This window comes from Rhincodon typus, chromosome 1 (genome assembly GCF_021869965.1).
Source record: "Rhincodon typus isolate 14 chromosome 1, sRhiTyp1.1, whole genome shotgun sequence".
Classification (NCBI taxonomy): Eukaryota; Metazoa; Chordata; class Chondrichthyes; order Orectolobiformes; family Rhincodontidae; genus Rhincodon; species Rhincodon typus.
The window spans coordinates 160,863,915-160,885,851 of NC_063332.1; the positions used below are offsets into that span (position 1 = coordinate 160,863,915).

The following is a 21,937-nucleotide window of genomic DNA, read 5'->3' on the forward strand; positions in this document are numbered from 1 at the left end:
CGCATCTGCTCCCAGGATGAGGCATTCCACTCCCGTACATCTCAGTTGTCCTCGTTTTTCAAGGACCATAACTTCCCCCCCTCAGTGGTCGAGAACGCCCTCAACCGTGTCTCCCACATCTCCCGCAGCTCATCCCTCACACCCCGTCCACGCAATAAGAACCAAAAAAGAATCCCCCTCGTCCTCACGTACCACCCCATCATCCTCCGACACTTCTGCCATCTGCAATCCGACCCCACCACCAAAGACATCTTTCCCTCCCCACCCTTATCTGCGTTCCGGAGGGACCACTCTCTCCGTGACTCCCTTGTCCGCTCCACACTCCCCTCCAGCTCCACCACACCTGGCACTTTTCCCTGCAACCGCAGGAAGTGCTACACCTGCCCCCATACCTCCTCCCTCACCCCCATCCCAGGCCCCAAGAAGACTTTCCACATCAAGCAGATGTTCACCTGCACATCTGCCAATGTGGTATACTGCATCTGCTGTACCCGGTGTGGCTTCCTCTACATCAGGGAAACCAAGCGGAGGCTCGGGGACCGCTTTGCAGAACACCTACGCTCGGTTCGCAATAAACAACTGCACCTCCCAGTCGCAAACCATTTCAACTCCCCCTCCCATTCCTCAGATGACATGTCCATCCTGGGCCTCCTGCAGTGCCACAACGATGCCACCCGAAGATTGCAGGAACAGCAACTCATATTCCGCTCGGGAACCCTGCAGCCCAATGGTATCAATGTGGATTTCACAAGCTTCAAAATCCCCCTTCCCCCTCCCCTACCCCCACCTTTACTCGCCCCGTCCCCGCCTCTTCGACCTGTTTGTTTCCTCTCCACCTATCCTCTCCTCTATCCATCTTCTATCCGCCTCCCACTCTCTCCCTATTTATTTCAGAACCCCCTTCCCCTCCCCCTTTTCTGATGAAGGGTCTAGGCCCGAAACGTCAGCCTTTCTGCTCCTATGTTGCTGCTTGGCCTGCTGTGTTCATCCAGCCCTGCACCTTGTTGTCTCAAAATATTTCTTTTCTCTTTACAAATTACGCCTCTTAAGATTTTCTCAAGGGCTACTTTTTCATTCTTGGCAGTGTCATGAGCACAGATCATCGCGCCCGTTCGCCTATGGATACGATGGACATTTCATTGCAACATGTGTTTTTCAAAAAAGCACAAAAATATAGCCAAAGATAACTTTGGAAATAAATTCAATGGCTGTCAGAAGAAGAATTCTGGAATGTCATACCTGTAGAGAATTAGGAAACTTCAAGTAGAAAGACTAAAATGGAAGAATTAATGAGAAGCTAATTATCCAACCTCTCAGCAGAGAGCCATCTCTTATAGACAAGTTTGTGTTTTATGCTTCCAGGATATTCAAAAGATGGGGGCTTCAACCCTGATCTGTGTGTGTTATGGCCTGATGTCCTTGTATGTGGACTGGTATACTGTAAAGGTCATAGCTTTGAGAACAGCCACTAAACACCTCTGCCCTACAGATAACTACAATCTCTCCATCTGAGTGTCAAAACAACCCAGGGTAACATCATTTTAATTAAATTGCAAAGCCAAGAATCTTAAAATCAACTGTTCAACTACCAACAACAGTAATGGTCACGTCTGTTGTAAAGGCTACAGCATTCTGCTATCTACTGTTAATGAACAGCGCAGAAACTAGTTGTGAATATTCTTTCTCACTTCTAACTTTTATTCTGCTCACCTCATGTTCCTAATCTGTGTGTTTTGTTATTATTTCTTTTATCAGTTAGTAGCTAATAACTCACTCCGAAAGCCTGGTTAAATTGACCCCATTTAAAGCATAAATCCATTTGGACTGGGAGGAAGTGATCAACGTTGGTTTTCAAATTAACCCTGTTACTGCCAACCGAAGCAGCAGGTGAATTAAAAGCGAAGCTGTTCATCTCTCCTCACTGTGAGCCCAACAATTTAGGTATCGTATCTGGAAACATCATAAATTTGGCAATTTTTCCTGGAGACAAATCATAACGGGGGTTACTTCTTGACTTTGGATTTTTGTGGGCTACTTTTTCATTCTGACTAAAACCTTCCTTAGACAATGCCATAGTCATAATACCTTCTATATTTGCTTGGGTTACTTGGATTCACAGAAACAGAATTGGATGAATAATCAACTTTCCATCAAACCTAAAGACATAACAGACAGACAGACACATACACACACACACAATTAATTTCCTAGATGCCATAGTATTTAAATTCATACAAAATGATGGGCAAATGTGAGCAACAAAGGTTTTATTCAAAACAACTCACACACAATTCTACGAAAAGCAATCACACTAAACATACTTTCAGCAGACTGGAAATTACAGTCAATGTTTTTCAATCGCATATGCACAAAGTTCAAACAATTTTACTAGGTAATTACTACCCTTTTTATGCTGTCACAGATCTTACTTGTTTTCCAAATTCAGTAGCCTCTGAACTTATGCAGCCTTAAACTCGGGATTCCACATTCATTTTCAAGGAATTCATGACCTCAGTTATTTTGAGTTTTCTTAGATCCCAGTTAACTAATTACATCTTTATCACTGTCATACCTCCATTACAGCTTCCTGCTTTTTTCATTGCAACCTAATCTCCCTAATAACCCTCTTTCAGCCTTTCCTCCACTGGCACTCATCTTGCACACTCCTCCTTTATCCTACTTTTCAGCTGACTTGTCCCCTTCTGCCACAACCTCTTCACATTTGGCAGATGCCCACACCCTCGGCTCAGCCAATGGAACTTCCAGATCCAGCAACAGGCTTCCAAACCTGGCCTTGGCCAAAGTTGGCTCCTTGATTGCACCTTCAGCCGAAGTCGGCCTCCAATCCCAGCCTTGGCTAAGGGCAGACACCTTGCGACTCCCACCTGCCTGTTACTGCTTCACTCACAGATTTCTTCTCTCTCATTCTGACTCAACTTGTCAGCAGCAAGCACGGGAGAGAACAGGCCTGAGACTGGAACGGGAGATCCTCACCATTTCCCTCCGTACTGTTTACAGAGATAACTTCACTCTGATTGATTGTCCCCAAGAGTCGATATTCCTGGACAAAGGGGTGGATCTTCCCATGCCCCACCTCCTCCACAACTTATTTGAGCATTGGCCAATGCACTGTCCCACCAGTTGCATCACAGCAAAATACCTTATCATAACTTTATTTTGTATTGCTCAGATTGTATTGTTTAAGAGTGCGGGCCATTAAAGCTTTAGCACAGTGACTGAAAGGGGACAAACTGTATACCGTTGACATGGTGATTTTCGTTTTGTTGCAGAGCTGTCCAACTTAGTGACTGCATGTCAGCTGTGGTTGAATTAGTGGAACTCTCATCTCCTTAGTTAATAGGTTCCAGATTCAAGTCCCGCTTTAGGACTTAAACACAAAACTCAAGTTTGGCACCAGTGCAGTTCTGAAGGAGTGGTGCCACTGATGGAGTTGATGCCTTTCTGATGCCTTTCTGAAACCAAGGCCGCGCCTGATTGTGGGCGAAAGATTCCACGGTGTTACTTTTTGAGATGACCGGCCTCTAAATTCTGCTCAGGGTTCACGTTGTGGGCTGTGGCCTTTAATTTGACCTGGACAGTGTTAGAAATGAGCATGACTTTAGAGGTACAGGGAAAAGCAAGGGAAACAGGACAAAAGAAAAGGGAAAAAAGTCAATGATAAGCTGCAGACAGCAGGGATTGACTGAGCAAATCGAAGATGGTACAAAACCATACACCTCTCCATTTTGTTTCATTCCCTGGCTTTTATTGTCTTCAAAGCTGCTAATCGCTAATATCTATCAGTTCTGGCAAAATCGTTCCAACATTTACTATTAACACTGTTAACAGAACAGTGCTGATAATGCCACTGGCTGGTGAGTCTTATTACATGCTGAGTATTTAATACAAAGAAGCCCCCTGTTCCTGTCATTTGCTTTAACAATGGTGATAACACTCAATCTGTAAGTGCTTATCGGTATTGCACCTGTAAGGGCTTCTTCACAGCTTCGCCTTTCACGTCTTTTTCTCTCTGAGCGACAAATTATTTGAAAAAGAGTCACCCTGTTACTTCGACAACAATGTGCAGGGCTGGATGAACACAGCAGGCCAGGCAGCATCATAGGAGCAGAAAGGCTGACGTTTCGGGCCTAGACCCTTCATCTGCAGTTCCTACTAACCCTGTTACTTAGCCAATTTGTCATTTGCCAGATTGGTGAAAGATTGCGTTTTGCGTGCAAACAGCTCAGGAGCAGATGTTATTCCTCCTGTCAATGACGGCCTCATGCATTGGAACGATTCAGACTTTGGACAATGCGAGGTAAATCTTTCCAAAGCCCTGCTGAAGTAGTTTTACCCCATATGCAGCTGAAAACAAGACAAGAAATCAGCGCACCTGGATTTATTGCTCAGCCACAGATTCACTAATAATCTGCCATAAGACCATAAGAATTAGGAGCAGGATTTGGCCCGTTGTGTCTGCTTCATCATTTGATCATGTTTCTGAACCCCATTCCCCTGCCTTTTCCCCATAACCTTTGATCCCATTACTAATCAAGAACCTATCGATCTGTCTTAAAGACAATGACTTGGTCTCCACAGTCTTCTGTGGCAATGAGTTCCACAGGGTAAACACCCTCTGGCTGAAGAAATTCCTCCTCTTCTCAGTTCTAAATGGTTGTCCCTTCTCTCTGTGTTCTCAGGTCCGAGTTTCTCCATATCCATTCTATCCAGGCCTCTCATTATTCTGTAAGTTTCAATGAGATCCTGCATCATCCTTCTCAACTCCATCGAGTACAGACCCAGAGTCCTTAACCGCTCCTGATATGACAAGCCCTTTATGCCCAAGGTCATTCTTGTGAAGCTCCTCTGGACCCCTTCCAGTGCCAGCACATCCTTCCTTAGATATAGGGGCCAAAACTATTCACAATATTTCCAAATGCGGCCTGACCAGAACCTTATACAGCCTCAACAGTACATCCCTGCTTTTGAATTCTAGCTCTCTTGAAGTGAATGTTTGACTTCCTAACTGCCAACTGAACCTGCATGTTAACTCTCTACTGAACCAGGATTCCCAAGTCCCTTTGTGTTTCAGATTGCCAAAGCCTTTCCCCATTTAGAAAATAGTCTGTGCCTCTATTTTTCCAACCAAAGTGCATAACCTCACACTTTCATACTCGTGAGGCCACTCTTGGAGTATGGCGTACAGTTCTGGTCTCCCTGCTATAAAATGGAAATTATTAAATTGGAAAGGGTTCAAAAAAGATTTACCCAGCATGTTGCTGGGAATGGAGGGTTTGGGTTATAAGGAGAGGCTGGATAGGCTGGGACTTTTTTCACTGGAGCGTAGGAGGTTGAGGGGTGACCTCACAAAGGTTTATAAAATCATGAGGGCCATAGATAAGGTGAAAAGCAAAGGTCTTTTCCTACGGTGGGGGAGTTTAAAACTAGGCGGTGTATTTTTTAAGGTGAGAGGAGAAAGATTTAAAAGGGAGCTGAGGGGCAATCTTTTCACACAGAGGGTGGTTCATGTGTGGAATGAACTGCCAGAACAAGTGGTAGAAGAAGGTACAGCTACAACATTTAAAAGACATTTGGATAAGTACATGAATAAGAACGGTTTAGAGGAATACAAAACACATGCAAGTGGGATGTGTTTAGCTTGAAAAACTTGGTCGGCATGGACGAATTGGACCAAAGTGTCTGTTTCCTTTCTGTTTGGTTCTGTGACAATATGGTGGTGAGCTTTCCATTTGAAACACTGCAACCTGTTGCTGTGAAGCTCCTTTCACAGCTGGCCTGTTCCAGGAATATAACCTGGGACCAATAAAGGCAATATATTTCCATGGTATTTGATGCAGTGGGATCTTGGAGACAGTAATATTCCCATGCATCTGCTGCCCTTGTAATTTGTAGATAGTATGGCAGTGGGTGTTGCATATTCGGGGAATTTATATTGAAAAAAATTGCCTTTGAGAACTGATTAACTTCTGTGCTCTATAGATGGTCAATTTAAAGCTGTGTGAAACTCATGCGAGATTGATATTCAAAGTGCATTCTTCCTTTCCTGTGGAAATGCAACCATTCCGACACAAACATTGCATCCTCAGGACTAATGTGGAGCCTCATAGTTAAGGGAATCACAGCCAAAACATACACCTTCCCAACCTGTGTTACTAAATGACAGAGCTACTCTCTTGTGCTTGTTTAAGTTTTCTTTAATCACTTCTAACTCATCATCCTTCTTTACCTTTCCACTGTCTCTAAATGAACAGATCACTAATCTAACATGAAGGACAGCAATTTACTGCAACTAAACAAGTGAAACTATTGCCTTTAGTGCTCACTACAATCATTAATCCCCAAAGGCCCTTATTGCACAGCACTGAGAAGTCAAATACAGAATTCGAGAAAAAACTTCTTTACTCGGAAAATGATGGAAATGTGGACTTGCAACCACATGGAGAAATTGAAGCCAATGCCATTGATGCCTTTAAACCTACAAGAGACACGGAAAGGTGGGATTATGCTGATAGAGTCAGATAGGAAGGAAGATGAGGAGGCTCAAAAACAGCATAACATTGGCTGGCTGGTTGAATGATCTGTTTCTTTGCCCGATTTTCTAATGAACCCAGTATGAAACCTACCTCTTTGACCAACATTTTAGCCATCTGCCCTGATATTGCCTTATATGGTTCAGTGTCAATTTTCTTTTGTTAATGCTCCTGAAAAGTGCCTTGGGATGTTTTCACAGTCATGAATGTGTTATATAAATGCAAATCATTATTTACTTCGAATAAATTTTGAATAGCAATTTGCAGTCATCTTTGAGGCCACCATTTTCATGGGATCAAGCTAAGCAGGCTGCAACTTCAAACCTCATGCTATCACCCATTACACAGCACGTTTTCCTCAGCAATGAGATACGTTGAATCAAGCTGATTGTAAACTTAATGGATTTCTGTAAAGCTATGCATGTGGCACTGCTCTAATTTAGTACAGGAAGGAAATCAGAGACAGACTGACATACAGGCCGAAAATCAGAGATACGCCTGGAAGGAATGAAAGAGATTGGCAACAGGGATTTGTAGTGAGCTTTGGATAACAGCCTGAAGAAAGGAAACATAAGAGATAGACCTTGCTTAGCTTGATCCCATGAAAATGGTGGCCTCAAAGATGACTGCAAATTGCTATTCAAAATTTATTCGAAGTAAGTAATGATTTGCAGATAGACCTGGGGTGAACCAATGAACAGGAAAAATCCCTTTGAGGTTGGGAAAGACCAATTCTTTTGATCTCTTTCCTTTCGAGTTGTAGAAACATGAATACCTGTAAGAAACAAGGAGTGTGTGAATAGCTAAGGGAGGGACTGGTAGACATATGCAAAACAAAACAGTTGGAAAATCAAGGGTCAAGCTTAATATAAGAATATAGCTAAAGTCTGATGTCGTTGTTCAAATTAGAATGTAACTTTTGACCTCAAAAGGTGAACAATTGTACTGCTCACCATAGCCAACATAGCTGATTCTCTATACTAATTAATGCGCAGCAACCAGTGGAAGTTATACAGCACATTCTAGTCTGCATGAGAACTACAATCTTGCTGATTTCAACTTTGTCAGCACCAATTGAAAATGAGCTGGCATGAAAATATTTAATTAAACAAATGTCACATTCTGCTGATCTTCTGTTAACACTTCCAGAATCTTATCACTCTTTGTGGGACTCTGCTGCTTTATTTCTTTGCAAAACAACTGGCATGGCACTTCAGAAGTAGATTCGTTGGCTATGATGTATGCTAGAATAACCTGAGGCAATGATAAGATAAATGCAATGTCTTTTCTTCTATTTCTTTCATAATCCTCCTTTACTCTACTATATTTCTTCATAATTAAATACTCTGAAATCAGGGATTACGTCAAAAATCACGAGACCAGGTTATGGTCCGACAGATTTATTTGAAGACACAAGCTTTTGGAGTCTTGCTCCTTCTTCAGCTGTCAGAAGGAGTGAGACTCTGAAAGCTTGTGTCTTCAAATAAACCTGTTGGACTATAACCTGGTGAGATGTGATTTTTGACCTTGTCCAGCCCAGTCTAACACCGACACCTCCACACCAGGGATTAGCCTTCTGGATAGTCCTTTCTGTATTGGTTCCAGGGTGTAGAAGGTTAACTTTTCCTTCATTAACCAAAACCAAACTCCATATCAGTGCATCAGAGAACTATCTCTCAACTTTACTCAACACATTTCACAATGAAGCTCATTCTGTTCGCTTTGTTAAAGGTTGGCCTGCAATTGATGTGGTAAACAATGAGCTCACATTCATTCCCGGTTAACCTGACACCATTAAGTACATCCACACATTTTTCTTTCAATATGCTACTTTCTCTTGTGTAGACTAAATGTTATACAGTAAATTCCCACTGTTCATGAGGATTTAGCTCTTAAAAAAACTTCACAAATGGTGAATTCACAAATGGAAAACACAATTTCTAATGAAACTCAATTCGACAGGTTCCAACTGAATAGAAATTTGAAATGCATGATGAACAGGAAAAGATAAAATTAACTAAAAAACATTGTTTTTAATACATACAAAGATGCCCTACTGGAAAGATTGTTTAATAGTTTAATATATAAAATTGATCACACTTACCCTTATTGTAAGGCTTTTCAGAATACAATGATAGTAATAAGCAGCCAGGTGCAAAAACACCAATAAGCAACATGGCAGATAATGTATGCACACTTTCTAGTTCAGGAAATACAACACAGTGCTTCATGAACACCTTCTGTATCTTGGTTTTTTTAAATGTTAATTTAGGCATGCTTTCATTTTTAAAGATATTCTCCGAGTTTTCTACCTTGTTTTTCTGTTAAACTCTGCTTGTCAGTCAGCGACTAGCATCATCAGGGAGCTGAGGAGCATTGCTGGAGGCCCAGGCTGCACAACCATGAAGAGCTGGACCAGCGATAATAGATGTAGTCTTTTGGGAGGCCTGTCACAGAGTGAGGGTTACACGTAGCGGGGCCAGGAGGGTCAAAGACAAGGGCAGAGCGGTGGCTTTCAGCAGCCATTCTGTTCCCCAACCCCCAACCCCAGATCTGTGCCACCAAATGCCTCCATTTTGGCAGGCAGACTGGCCTGGTGGCTCCGAGGCTCTAAGTGGCCAATAATTGATCATATTAGGGCCTTAATTAGTGGCAGGTTGGAACGTTCACCCATGGGCATTCCAACCCAGAATTTCTTTGAAAGTGTTTTGTTGAGTGAGATTCATGGCACCCAGTCTACCATTGCTCACACAATCTTCCTGCCTTCACCTTGTTCTATGCATCTGGGCTCTTTGGTGCCTTTCTTGGGGAAGGGCACAGCTGCTTTTGGCATGTTCATGGCATTGTGCCATATTTAAAGCCCAGCTGCACACCATTTCAGATGCTGCAAGGCAGGACCTGGCCCACACCGTGTACTGCTCGAACCTCAGTGTTCAACATGAGGAAGGGAAACTTTGTGTCTTGCTTTGCAACCAGGAGTCTGGAAGTGTTGGTGAACAAGCTGGTGGAAAGGAAGACAGTCTTCTTATCCAGTTGAGGAGCCTGGACCCAAATTGCAGCCTGGATCAATGCTGTGTACCAAGTGAAACAGGGTGTCCAACTGTGCAAGAGGAAGGTCAATAATCTTTTGCACTCCATAAGGGATAGTGCCACAATATTCTCTCTCTGCTACCTCACACTCACAGGATCACCACTTTAACTCTGCCACTGCACCCATCTCTCACCAAGGCTCATGGTCTACCACTGTCAGTACTGCATGCATCTTATCAACTCAGTGGTTCTCATCCTTTTAAATTACCAACCCTTGCTATCCTCTGTGCTTCTTAGGCACAGTCAGAAACCACACGACACCAGGTTATGGTCCAACAGGTTTATTCGAAAACACAAGCTTTCGGAGCCTCACTCCTTCAACACCTCAAGAAGGAGCAGGGCTCTGAAAGCTTGTGTTTTCAAATAAACCTGTTGGACTATAACTCATTGTCGTGTGATTTCTGACCTTGTCCACCCCAGTCCAACACCGGCACCTCTACTTCTTAGTCACGCACTGGGGATAACTCACAACCTCTCCAGCTCATGCATCACCAGTAACTGCTGTTCTATCCACTTCCTTCACGCTTAGTCGATCCGTTTGTCTCATTACAGGAAAAACTGGACTACCTCTAAACTGATGTCTTAGCAACACCTTACCTATCTGATTGTGATGCAATCCCAGACTCCTGAGACATACTCAGGTAGAATCAAGTGCCTGAATGATGTAAGTCAACCCACTAGACTGGAATAGGACAAGCTCCATAACAGGCTGTGATGGTACCTCTGGCTGACTGTAATCCCCCTTCACCACACTAAGGACTGATCCCCTTTGACATTTACACATGGTCATTTGTTTGAAGAACATTTTATATGTTAGTTGTGAAAACTGTTGACACAAGCTGCAGGTTTGACATTGGCATAGCACAATGCCGCACAGACACATATGCATTTCCTATCTGACTGTTCATTGCTGCCCATTGTCACAAGTTGCTTCCCTCTTCCTTTGTAGTCATGTATAAATAAGGTGAGTTGGGGCTATGGCAATATACATATGCATAGAAATGCCATACAATGGGCTGAATGGCCTAATTCTCCTTCCGTATCTTACGGTGTTATGGTCTGAATAGGATAGTCACTAATCAATGATGAGATTCTGAAGTTGCCTTTTAAGGCATGAAGGGAAAATTGGGAACATTTATCTTGAGGTCAAGAATCTATTTTTCTTTTCATTTTCACCCTATTTTCCCTCCTTTCTTGCCATTACGCATCATACCAGGGAGGGAAGAATCCTGCAGTAATTCATTAGCCATTTCCACTTTGTAATGTTTTTGTTATGTTAGCAAATTCGCAACGTGTAGGTCAGAGTGGGTATCTGGCGTCTGCAGCTCGCTGAATGTTTGTCTCGGAACTACTTTCTCCCAACGGCATTCCTGCTAGCTCCAAGGTCACCATCCTCCTTGGCCGGTTGACCATGCAAGTCAATGCAGGTATAGTTACAACAGTTAAAAGACATTTGAACAGGTGCATGAACAGAAAGGGTTTAAATGGATACAGGCCAAACGCTGGCAAATGGGACTAGTTGTAGTTTGGGAATATGGTTGACATGGACAAGTTGTACCAAAGGCTTTATTTCCATGCTGTATGACTCTATTAGTCGGCACCAGCAAACCGTCAGTATCACCACGTCATCAGGCCTACTCTTGGACCAACCTGCACATTCCCTTCAGCCCTTCAACGTTGTGCTTTGAAACTCGGAGATACCTACAACTTGCATGCAGGTCATTTTGTACGAAAGAGCACACAAGCATCTGCACAGAATGCTGTTGCAATCACATGAACATATGCATTTCAGATCGCATCAGTCATGTTAGTTAGAAATAATTTTAAGGATACACTTCCATTCTAAAACTCCTGGCATAACATCATCGGTAAAGATTGTGATCATTTTATTAACATGATTCAAAATTTTATTTAAATGATCAATGTGTAGGTTGATGATGTGATGAGAATCAGATTAAAGGAGCAATGTCTTTTTGCAATACACAAAGAACACTCTGTGTTAATAATACAATGCAGACTCTCACATGAAATCCTCATGATGACATTGAGATAATTGAAGAGGTCAGGACTGTGTTAGAGTAAATCAACACAGCACTTAAAGGGGGGAGCGGGTAGTGATTTGCTATCAAACACTGTTTACTCGGTCACCTTCCTGCTTGAGAAGCTGAACAAATCTTAAATGTCTCAAAACTAACCTTGGGCTGATAAGTACAATGTTTAATATGGAGCCAATACATGAGGTTTAGAATGATGTCAAGACTGATCCTCTGGATGAAAAAGCTCCTCTCAAAGAAATACTGGCAATATCAGAAACACCGGAGTGACTATCCTTGCCCAAATTACACCTCCCTAAAGTATATTTGTTTCTACCTGCTAGCCCCATGTCCTCCACACTTGATGTTCAAACCCTTAATGCTCTTCAACTTTTCCCTGATCTCACTACCCCCACCCCACCCATCCACTGTGATTCATTCAACCATTCTGCTCCAAGAGACCACAACTGGCAGCAACTTGAGTTTGAAACTTTGCATCAATCCATGAATACAAAATTTCACCAGATGTTTCTCTGACTACACTGTAAAACCACAAAGAACTCTGAGAGACAGCACCAGAGAAAAAGGCAAGCCAGCTAAGGATGGCTGTGTTAAACCAAGCTACCAAAGATACAGAGATAGTAGGAACTGCCAATGCTGGAGTCTGAGCTAACAAGGTGTAGAGCTGGTGAACACAGCAGGCCAGGCGGCATCGATGCCTACCAAAGATACAACTAGTTGTGCTTTAAAAGTGAGGTAAAGGAGCCATCATACCTTCTCAGAACCTGGTTCCTTCAGTCCACCTGTAGGAGAAACCTTCAGCTATTCAACTGTGTAAGCTACCAAGGCTGCTCAATGTCAAACTTCAGGTTTTCAAACATTTTTACTTTGGAAAGAGAATTTTCAAACTAATAAAAGGCCTGCAATGATAAAAGACTCATCTTATTTTTGTCTTTATAAAATATGCATTATCCATATATAAATTTAATCCCATGTATCTGTATTTTATCTGAACTCTTTTTGGCATGGAATTATACACTCATCTCACTTTCCAGCACTTGGCCAATAGCCTTTAATGTTATGGCATTTCAAGTGCTTATCCCTTCAACTAATGGGGAATATGTTTCTGTCCAACCTGTCCGTGCTCCTCATAGTCTTATACACCTCAGTCAGCTCCCCCTCAGTCCTCTCTGTCCTAAAGAAAACAACCCAGCTTGTCCAGCCTTTCTTCATAGCTAACATGCTCCATCCCAGTTAACAATGTGCTATGGGATGTGGGCATCACTGGCTGGGCCAGCATTTATTGCCCAACTCTAGCTGCCCTTGAGAAGGTGGTGGTGAGCTGTCTTCTTGAACTGCTGAAGTCTGTTTGGTATAGGAAGAGCCATGCTGCTGTTAAGGATGGAGTTCCAGATTTCTGACCCAGCAGCGCTGAAGGAGTGGCAATGTATATCCAGGTGAGTGGCTTGGAGGGAACTTACAGATGATGGTGCTTCTCATCTAGATGGTAGTGATTGTGCATTTGAAATGTGCTGTCTAAGGAACCCTGCTGAATTTCTGCATCCTGTATATGGTACACACTTCTGCCACTCAGCTTTGGTGGTGGAGGGAGTGAATGTTGGTGAATAAGGTGCCAGTCAAGCGGGCTGCTTTGTCCTGGATGGTGTCAAGTTTCTTTATTGTTGTTGGCAAGTGAGGAGTATTCCATCCTTCTGCTATTTTGTGCCTTGTAGATGGTAGACAGGCTTTAGGGAGCCAGGAGATGAGTTACTTGCTACAGGATTCCCAGCTTCAGACCCGCTGTTGAAGCCACAGTATTTATGTGGCCAGTCCAGTTCAGTTTTTGGACAATGGTAACATCTAGAGTGTTGATAGTGGGGTATCCAGTGATGGAAATGCCAGTAAATATCATGGTTTATTTTTTTCTTCTTGGAGATTGGCATTGCCTGACACTTCCATTTGTCAACCCATACCTGCTGCATTTGGATATAAACTACTTCATTATCTGAGCAGTTGAAAATGGTGCTAAACATTGTGACATATCATTTTTAGCACAGAGTAAATTTTCAGTAATAAGCTAATCTTGGATCTTGTTAAAAGCTAAAGCTTTGATGTTGCTTATCTTTAAATTGAAACACTCAAGAAAACTAAAGTGAGTCTAAATGAGCGATATAAATCCAGACATTCATGGACCACTGTGCAGGTGTGGGATGACACTTTAAAGTGTGATTCTCCTTTGGCTGCCAAAGACATGATAAGTTGAGTTACAGGAGATCAATGGGTTTTTCTTTGCCTGTGGATATTTCCAGTCTACAGGGACACATTTTGCTGTCAGCAACCAGTCAGTCTGATTTAGTGGTCACTTAAAAAACACTAAAATGCCATCTTCCACATTGTGGAAATAAAGCAGTGACAGAAAGATGAGAAAAACACATGATAATCTCCAGATAGGCAAAGAGACACATCAGGTTAAGGAGAACATTTGAAAAATTAATGGCTCAACTGTTTACACAGAACAATTCATTATATTACTGTTCCAAAACATCTGAACATGGGGGAAAGCAAATCTTTATTGAAAGACAGTACATAAATATTGTTTCACCTTAGCACAAATCTTGACATTATGTATCTATAATATTAAAGCCATATTTAAACACATTGTATTTAAACTTTGGGATTTGCAGTTCTCATTGGTTTTGATTTTTTTAATTTTACTTGCTCAGAGGTTCTGAGTGTCTCAGGCTATAAAGCAACCTTTCTTCCAGAGATGAGCTGGGCAATTTCTTTTCTCTGATCTTACTTGAAGTAATAATGAAAATGAGCTCTCTAACGTACAATGATTGAGAGAATCATTGGTTTACTATTCCTCTAAGCTTGTGTTCCTATGGTAACTGTGTGCACATGAGCTTCCTGGTCTGGAGGCATATTGGGAATTTGTTTGTGCTTGTGCCTCTTCAAACAAAATGACCATTCAAGGAAAGGCATTGAGGTGACGGGGAAAAAATACCACTGAAGAAAGGTTGGTCGCTTTAACTGCTTTGACAGAGAGCAATCAGCTTTGTTCTTGAACAATAGAGAGGCTCCTTCAAAGGAAAATGCAGCTTGCATCTTTGTAAAATATTACATTTATTTTGTTTGTTTGTAAAACCAGAATTTGTCCCGGACGATGGTGCATGCACTTAGATCTCCACTTGCGGTTGTTTTAACACTTGAGTAGTCAGTAGCTAAGCAGCTGGTGAGACTAGTGGCCTTTGTCCTCACAAAGATTAGCAACTGAGCTTTTAATCTCCGTTTGTCGTAACATTGTGCAATGATTCTGGTAACTCAGTATTGTCGCCTTTTCAGGCCTGCTTCACAGAGAGGGTATAGCTGGTTATCATTAACGACGTAGTCTGCATACTGGCTCTTGATTGACAAAGTAAATTGTTCAAGAGTTATGGAACACTTAGCAAATTGACTGACCCCTGTAGTGCTTCTAAATGCTTACTGGAGAATGACTGTATGCCTTGAAAATAGTACTGCTCCCCTTAGCATCCAGAGTAAAAGAACCTATTTAAATTGATTTATATTTTATCAGCAAGAAGTTTACCAATCACTTAACAATTAGTTTCAAAATAAAACAAGAAAACTGAAATGTAATTCTGTTTAAATATTAATAAATATACATCATATTTCTGCCCACAAAGTTCTGGAAACAATTCCAGAAATTGGTACAGCCTATGATCATTACTAGAACAGTGTTTGCGCATATGTTTTTGTTTGGTCTCTAACAGTCTGTGGTCTTTTCTCCTGCAGCGAATTAAAGAATTGGAAGATAAGATAGAAATTCAGAAGAGACAAATCAAAGAAATAGAAGAGAAGGTGAGATTTGGTGTCATAAACTAAATCTAAAAAAAGTAATTGTAAGTTTAAAAGTTGATTTTTTTTGTCATTTAATTATGGGTAGATCAGTAATGTGTCAACTTACAATTTTGCAGATGACAAGCACATTTATGTGCACACATCAGCAAACTTTCATCTTGTGCTAATATGTTTTTCTTCTTTAAACCTCTTTTTGCTTTTCTTTTTCTCCTCCCACTTGTTACCTTGTCTCCTTTTACTTTCGGTTTGATTTTTATGTTTTCAGTTTTTGTTTCTGTTTCTGTTTTTCTCTTTAGCTTTTATCCTCTGGCCCTGACGGCCGGTCTCCTGGAACACAGGTTAGTGAGCAATGCCTATTATTTGATACCTAAGGGGAGTTGCTGGGATGTATCTGGTCGAACTGAACTAGGGCATTGACCTCTCATTAAGCTGATGTCCTGAATCTACAATGAATTAAGTTTGAACTATTTTATAGACAGTAAGATATTCAACAGAATATCAAATACGCTATGTAAAGGCAGACTTGCTGAACATTAGAATGGACAACTGACATTGATCAGTTCCAGGATAAGCTCATTATATTGCCCAATTTCAACATGTTCGATTAGTAAGTGACTGATTTTAAAATATCTGACTCAGTTTTGTTTGAATTAAAATAAATCTTTTTGATCAAATCAGCAATACACATACATTATTTTATTGAATAACACGGCTGTGAAAAGTTTATTAAAATGCAATGTGGATGAGCTGCCAGAGGATGGGGTGGAGGCTGGTACGATTACAATATTTAAAAGTATTTGGATGGGTATATGAATAGGGAGGGTTTAGAAGGATATGGGCCAAATGCTGACAAATGGGACTAGGTTTACATCGGACATCTGGTTGGCATGAATGAGTTGGACTGAAGGGTCTGTTTCAATGTTGTATATCTCTATGACTCTATCTATATTAAGGAGTCTTCCAAAATAGCTACTTTGACTTAATATTAATTCTAGCATCAAGGGCTTGAGCAGGGGAGTTACAAACCTAAATACTGGATACACGGTGCGCACAGTGCCTGCTACCTTTCCATTTTATATCGATCAATGTTCATACATTGAAATGCCCCACTGTGGAGGAGTGGAATATTTGTGACATTTTAGTCAGAGTTCCACAACAAGCTCAGTTTAAAATTCATTCCTGTTGCTTGGGATTCCAAGTGGTTAGGTAACCCAGCAGGAAGGTGGGACTGTATGAAGGATGAACCTTTTCCAGCAATCCTCACAGACCAAGAGGAACAGGACTGCTCCCATCAGTCCCGTAAGGAGACCTTTGTCCTCCTCCTTCTCCCGAATCATGATCTCCCTCTTCTACTCCGCCCCATTAGATGTTCACTTTCCTGTTGTTAAACTCTGTCAATAAGTGCTTGGGACAACTGCCAGTCGTCAATCAAACGAGAAAATGTTTGAGGTCCTTTATTTATGTTCACTGGCCTCCCATCCCTGACCCTATAAGTTTCTTTGATCTCCATATCCCCTCCTGGCTCCTCTCCTAGTGTTGTGGGCGGATACATTTTAGGGCTTCTTTTGGTAAGCTGTAGCTATTTTTAGGCTAGGGAAATGAAGCTCATTATTAATTAATAAACAAGCAGCTCTGTTGGCATTTATTACAGGAAAGATTTGATATTACTAAGTTGAAGATAAATATGTGGCACTTTCAATTCAATGTATTTTTAATTCTTTTTTGTGAGTAGCGGAAGTTGTCACTTTATATTAATATTCCTTATTGTGCTATAGAAGAAGGAATATAAGTCATTCTCATGGTTTGGGGGCAAATTTGTATGTTATGAATTCATTAATACCCACCTGTAATGACATAGCAGAGAGAATACAACAATTCTTCTTATAGATGGGGTGACAGGCCATATATTTTAATGCTACTTACATTATGGAAAGTAGATTTATAGAATCCTGTATAGAGCTCTGAACCGGGTTTTCCAGTTAGTCCCCTTCTCCTGCATTCCCCATAATCCTTTGAAGCCAATACTGCAGCTGCTTCAAGCACCCTTGAGGCATTGCATTGTAGGTAAAAACAACTTGCTGCATCAGAAGTGACTCTTCTTCATCATCATCGCTCTGGTTCTTTTCCCCTGTAATCTTAAATCTGCGTTCAATTTGTATCCAACCCCACTGCCAATAGGTATAATTTTTCCTAATTTATCAATCCCTTCATAATTATGAAGGTCCACATTAAATTTCAGCTTAAATTTGGATCTCTGTTCTTAGAACAGAGTTTATCTCCACTTAATTGGAACCGTCATCTGTTGTATCATGTCAGTAAATCTCCTGTGAGCATTTCTTCAAAGTGTTGATATCCATCCATAAAATGTGATGCCCAGTAGTACACAATGGGTGGAATCCAGTTTTGGCAACAGAGGTCCTATCCAGCAGTTGGGAGATCTGCTGGGAACTGTGTCTGGCTTATCACTGAGAGGCCCAACTCAATTTTCAGATAAGCCAGCACTTTCCTGGACAATCTGCAGCCTCCAGTCAGATTAAGTTTCTGGCCATACATAATTCCACAATCCCTCTCAAACCCCAAAACCTGCTGGTGAATCAGAAGCTGTCAGCTCTTTAGTGCCATGAGGTGCAATAGCCATACATGGTAATGCAATGGGGCCTTCACCAGGATTCATTATTGAATTCCTGGAGGGGTAAATGGGGGGGATGGTGTTGTTGGGAAGGTCTTGCTGATAAGGCAGGGAGAGAGGTCAGAACCAAGGGCAGGGCTTTGCTTTTAGTGGGTATGCCACTGCCAAGCCCGACAGGTTTTCCCTGGGCAGCTTTCCAGAAACATGGGAGACCCATGCAATTTGTATTTAATCCCTGAAGCAATATTAACTCCCAGTGGGCTTCAGAATAATTTGAATTAAGTGATTTTTAAACAAGCCAGTTATCTGCCTGCTGCTAGTTACCTTTTATTCCCATGAACTAAAGGGGGACAGGTCCCCTGCTGACTGGGGACATACATGTAGTCTGCCCCATGGTCATTCAGGCCTGGCCTACACCTTTTACCATTTCAGCAGACTCCAATAATTTCTACTCAATAGAGGGCAAGACAGGAACAGGTTAATCAGTGAGAAATCCTACGGTTGAATAGCTCTGTGTCCACGTTTAAAGAATAAGTGAACATATCACAGAGTTATTATGATGTGGCTAGAGGCCATTTAGCCCATTGTGTTTGAAGGATACCTAGCGACCTAGCATGGATTAATGGCATTCATAGGTATAGAGGAGAAACATCAATGACAATGGGCCATAGAATTGATCCTAAAGAGAAATAAAAGCACCTATATAGCTTTATAAGAAAGTAGAAATTTTTAATGATTGACCTCCATTTAATTTTCCTTTTGATCTGCACTTTTCCGTTTGTTCCTAGACTTCAAGAGAACTCACAGAAGATAAAAATAAGCCGACAGAGAAAATTTCAAAGTGTACAAAGCAAAAAGAATACATTGACGTGAAGGCATTGACTAAATTCCGAGCTTCGACTAAAGACAAACTAGAACACAAGCAGACCTACGTGCACATGCTACGTCTACATTGGAAGATGCCATTCAAAATTTTCCAAGATATATGTATTTACTGAGGAGAAAGATCTTTTCAACATCAATTTGTTTTTAATTAATCTAGAATTAGAGGAGAATTAAAACCCCTGAATGTTTCAGAAATGATGGGGAGCAAACTCAGAAAAGTGCAGAGTGATGCAGACAAAGAGCAAGATGCTGAGGAAAACACCAGGGTGCAATTAGAGGAGCCACATATTTCAGAGGAGCAACACAGCAAACTGATTACTCCCACAGAACCTAAGAAAAGAGAACATTTTGTGTCTTTTCCAGGGGAGTTGTCAACAAATACAGATAATGAAACATTACCAGAGCAACTGATAAAATTAGACAATGAAAACAAACACCAAGGTTATAGAATAGCGGAACTTGAAGCTTATATCTTAAAACTACAGGGTTCCGAAAGCTTAGCAGAGCCGGAATTCAAAGGAAATAAGGCTGTTGACAATCAGCAGATTTTAGAAGAGAAATTAAGAGAGTGTGAAGTTATGCTGGAGGATAGGACAGACGAATCCAAGACCTTGAGGAAGAAGCTCAATGAGATGGAGCTTTCATATCATCAACTTCAATTTGAATGTGATGCCCTTAAAGGCAAACTAGCTTCTGTGAGGGAACTGGAATCATTGGATTCTCTCAGCAGTGAAGATGAATCTGAAGTGAAACATAGTGCCAAAGCAGAGCTACTTCAAAGAGTCAAAAGTTTAGAAGGACTTTTGAAGATACAGGAAATGAGTGAGAAGGAGTTAACAGAAACAGTCAAAGAGCTTCAAGGGGAACTTTTGCGTAGCCAGGAGAATCAGAGGCTGCTTGGTTTACGCTGTGACAAATTGGACCAGTTGACAAAGGAGAAAGAAGATGTGGAAAGCAAGTTAGAGGAGAGGTACAGTCAAGTGGAGCAGCTACAGAAAGAAAAAGAAAAGTCTGAGGAAGATTACCAAGAGCAAATCAAAATGTTAATTGATGAGATCAAGGAGCGGGATGAAGCCCATTCCCAGCTTGAGGCGATTTACAAAGATTTGCTTCTGAAAGTCGGGGAAATGGAAGAGTCCAAAACTAGTCTTGAGTCAAAGGTTGCCAAATTCAAGATGGACCTGGAAGAGAGGGTGGATAATGAATTAAAATTGAAAAAGCAGTGCTCAGATCTGGAAAAAACTATCCGAGATTGGGAAAATTTTGAGCAACAGCTGAAAGAGCAGTTTAAACGAGTAGAAAGTAAGCAAAATGGCAAAATAAAGAGTCTTAGAAAACAGCTTGAAGAGAAAGACGAAACCTTAAAAAAGACCCTGCAAGTGGTGGAAGAACTCAAGAAAAGCATCAAGGATGCAGAGAGCCAACTTCATGAGAGACAGCACATTGCTCCAGAGATCCTTAAGGAGAAGAAACAACTCGAAGCGGAGCTAAGCAGAAAGGCTGATGCTGAAATCGATAAGGCAGGGTTCATTGTGAAGATGAGAAGCAGGTTTGAAATGGAGGTGAACGAGAAAAGCAAAGAGCTAGAAGACTGCAAGGACGAAATTGAATGTTTGAACGAAGAAATTGGACAGTTGCGAGAGCAACATTGGCAGCAAAAAGAAGCTGAAAGGAAGCTGCAAGAAAGAACCAAGATGCTGGAAGAGTTGGTGGAAGAGACGAAGGAAGGGGAGACCAAGGTCCTACAAGAAAAGATAGCTCGCATGGAAAAGCTGATCAGTATGAAGGAAGAAACTGTGGAGACATTACAGGCAAGGATTGGGAAACAGGAGACTTTATTAAAAGAAATGGAAGAGACTGAAAGAAGGCTAGCACAACGTAATGAAGAACTGGGTGTCAAACAACGTGGCATGAGTGAAGAATTACATTGCTGGAGAACCAAGTGCTCCAACCTTGAAAAATTTGAAAGGGAAGTGAAATTTGAAACAAAATGCCAGAGAGATAAGATAAAAGACTTGGAAATTACCAAAACCAACTTGGAGGTGCAACTACAAAAGAAAATCAGCGAGTTTGAAGAGCTTGGCCTTTTGAAGAAGAAAGAACTAGCAAATGTAACAGCAGAGCTGAACAAAAAGATTGAAGAGCTTGAGTTCAAAGAGTCTGTCTGTCGAGCAGCGAAACAAAACGTTGAAATGCAGTTGAAAAAAAGGATGAAAGAATTTGAAATTTCTGAGGCAAATGTTAAGAACCTTCAGAGAAAACTTGAGGAGGCATTGGAAGAAAAGCAAAGTGGAATAAGAAATGTTGAAACTACCATGCGGCAAGAGAAGGCAGCATTGGAAGCTGAACTTGCTAAATGGTCTCAGTCAGTGATTTCACTGGAGACTATGATCAAAGAGGAAAGCCAAATCTCCCTCAACTTAAAGGGACAGCTGCACACTAAAGAAGCAGCTTTAAAAATGCTGCAGGAGGAGCACTCAGTACTGCTGGTGAGAATTCAAGGTTTAGAACAGGTAGGTGCAAAATTTTGTGACTTTGAGTAATCAGTGCCAGAGAACAGTTTCAGTAGGAGTTCATAATTTGAGTCAAACTTTGACCTGATCAGAATTCCATTCCTACATCCAGTTCTGTTTTCTGACAAAGCTTTGGCCTACAGTGTGGAGGCCTGTCTGTGAAGCTGAATGGGAGGGCAACATGTTGGTAAACTGTGAATGAGGATCCAAGCTGTGTTTGTACAGACAGTGAGAACAGATTACCCCTAATATTACATGTTTTTTCGATTTTTTTTTTTTTGCCTTCACTCTAGCACTTGAATTCTTAGTGCACAAAACATGACAGAAAAGATCAAAAAAGCTCAACTGAATATTAAAATCATTGACATGAACTGT

The 21,937-nt window shown here is 41.4% G+C and overlaps 2 protein-coding genes across 16 annotated transcripts in view; both read left to right on the forward strand.

The window, feature by feature from the left end:
• LOC109914802 (janus kinase and microtubule-interacting protein 1-like) overlaps positions 1–19,288 on the forward strand; it is a 183,671-nt gene extending 164,383 nt beyond the window's left edge. For all 4 annotated transcript variants that reach the window (XM_048596484.1, XM_048596499.1, XM_048596507.1 and 1 more), the window contains 3 exons: positions 15,470–15,535; positions 15,832–15,873; positions 18,953–19,288. In XM_048596484.1, coding sequence (XP_048452441.1) covers positions 15,470–15,535; positions 15,832–15,873; positions 18,953–19,162 — 318 coding nt within the window. In that variant the 3' untranslated portion in view covers positions 19,163–19,288. The remainder of the gene's footprint in view (positions 1–15,469; positions 15,536–15,831; positions 15,874–18,952) is intronic.
• The window catches only part of LOC109917196 (restin homolog), a 110,417-nt gene continuing 107,635 nt past the window's right edge, over positions 19,156–21,937 (forward strand). For all 12 annotated transcript variants that reach the window (XR_007262056.1, XM_048596420.1, XM_048596427.1 and 9 more), the window contains exon 1: positions 19,156–21,562. Coding sequence is in view for 11 of the 12 variants with exons in the window: in XM_048596420.1 (XP_048452377.1) it covers positions 19,244–21,562 (2,319 nt within the window). In the remaining variant the exon portion in view is untranslated. The remainder of the gene's footprint in view (positions 21,563–21,937) is intronic.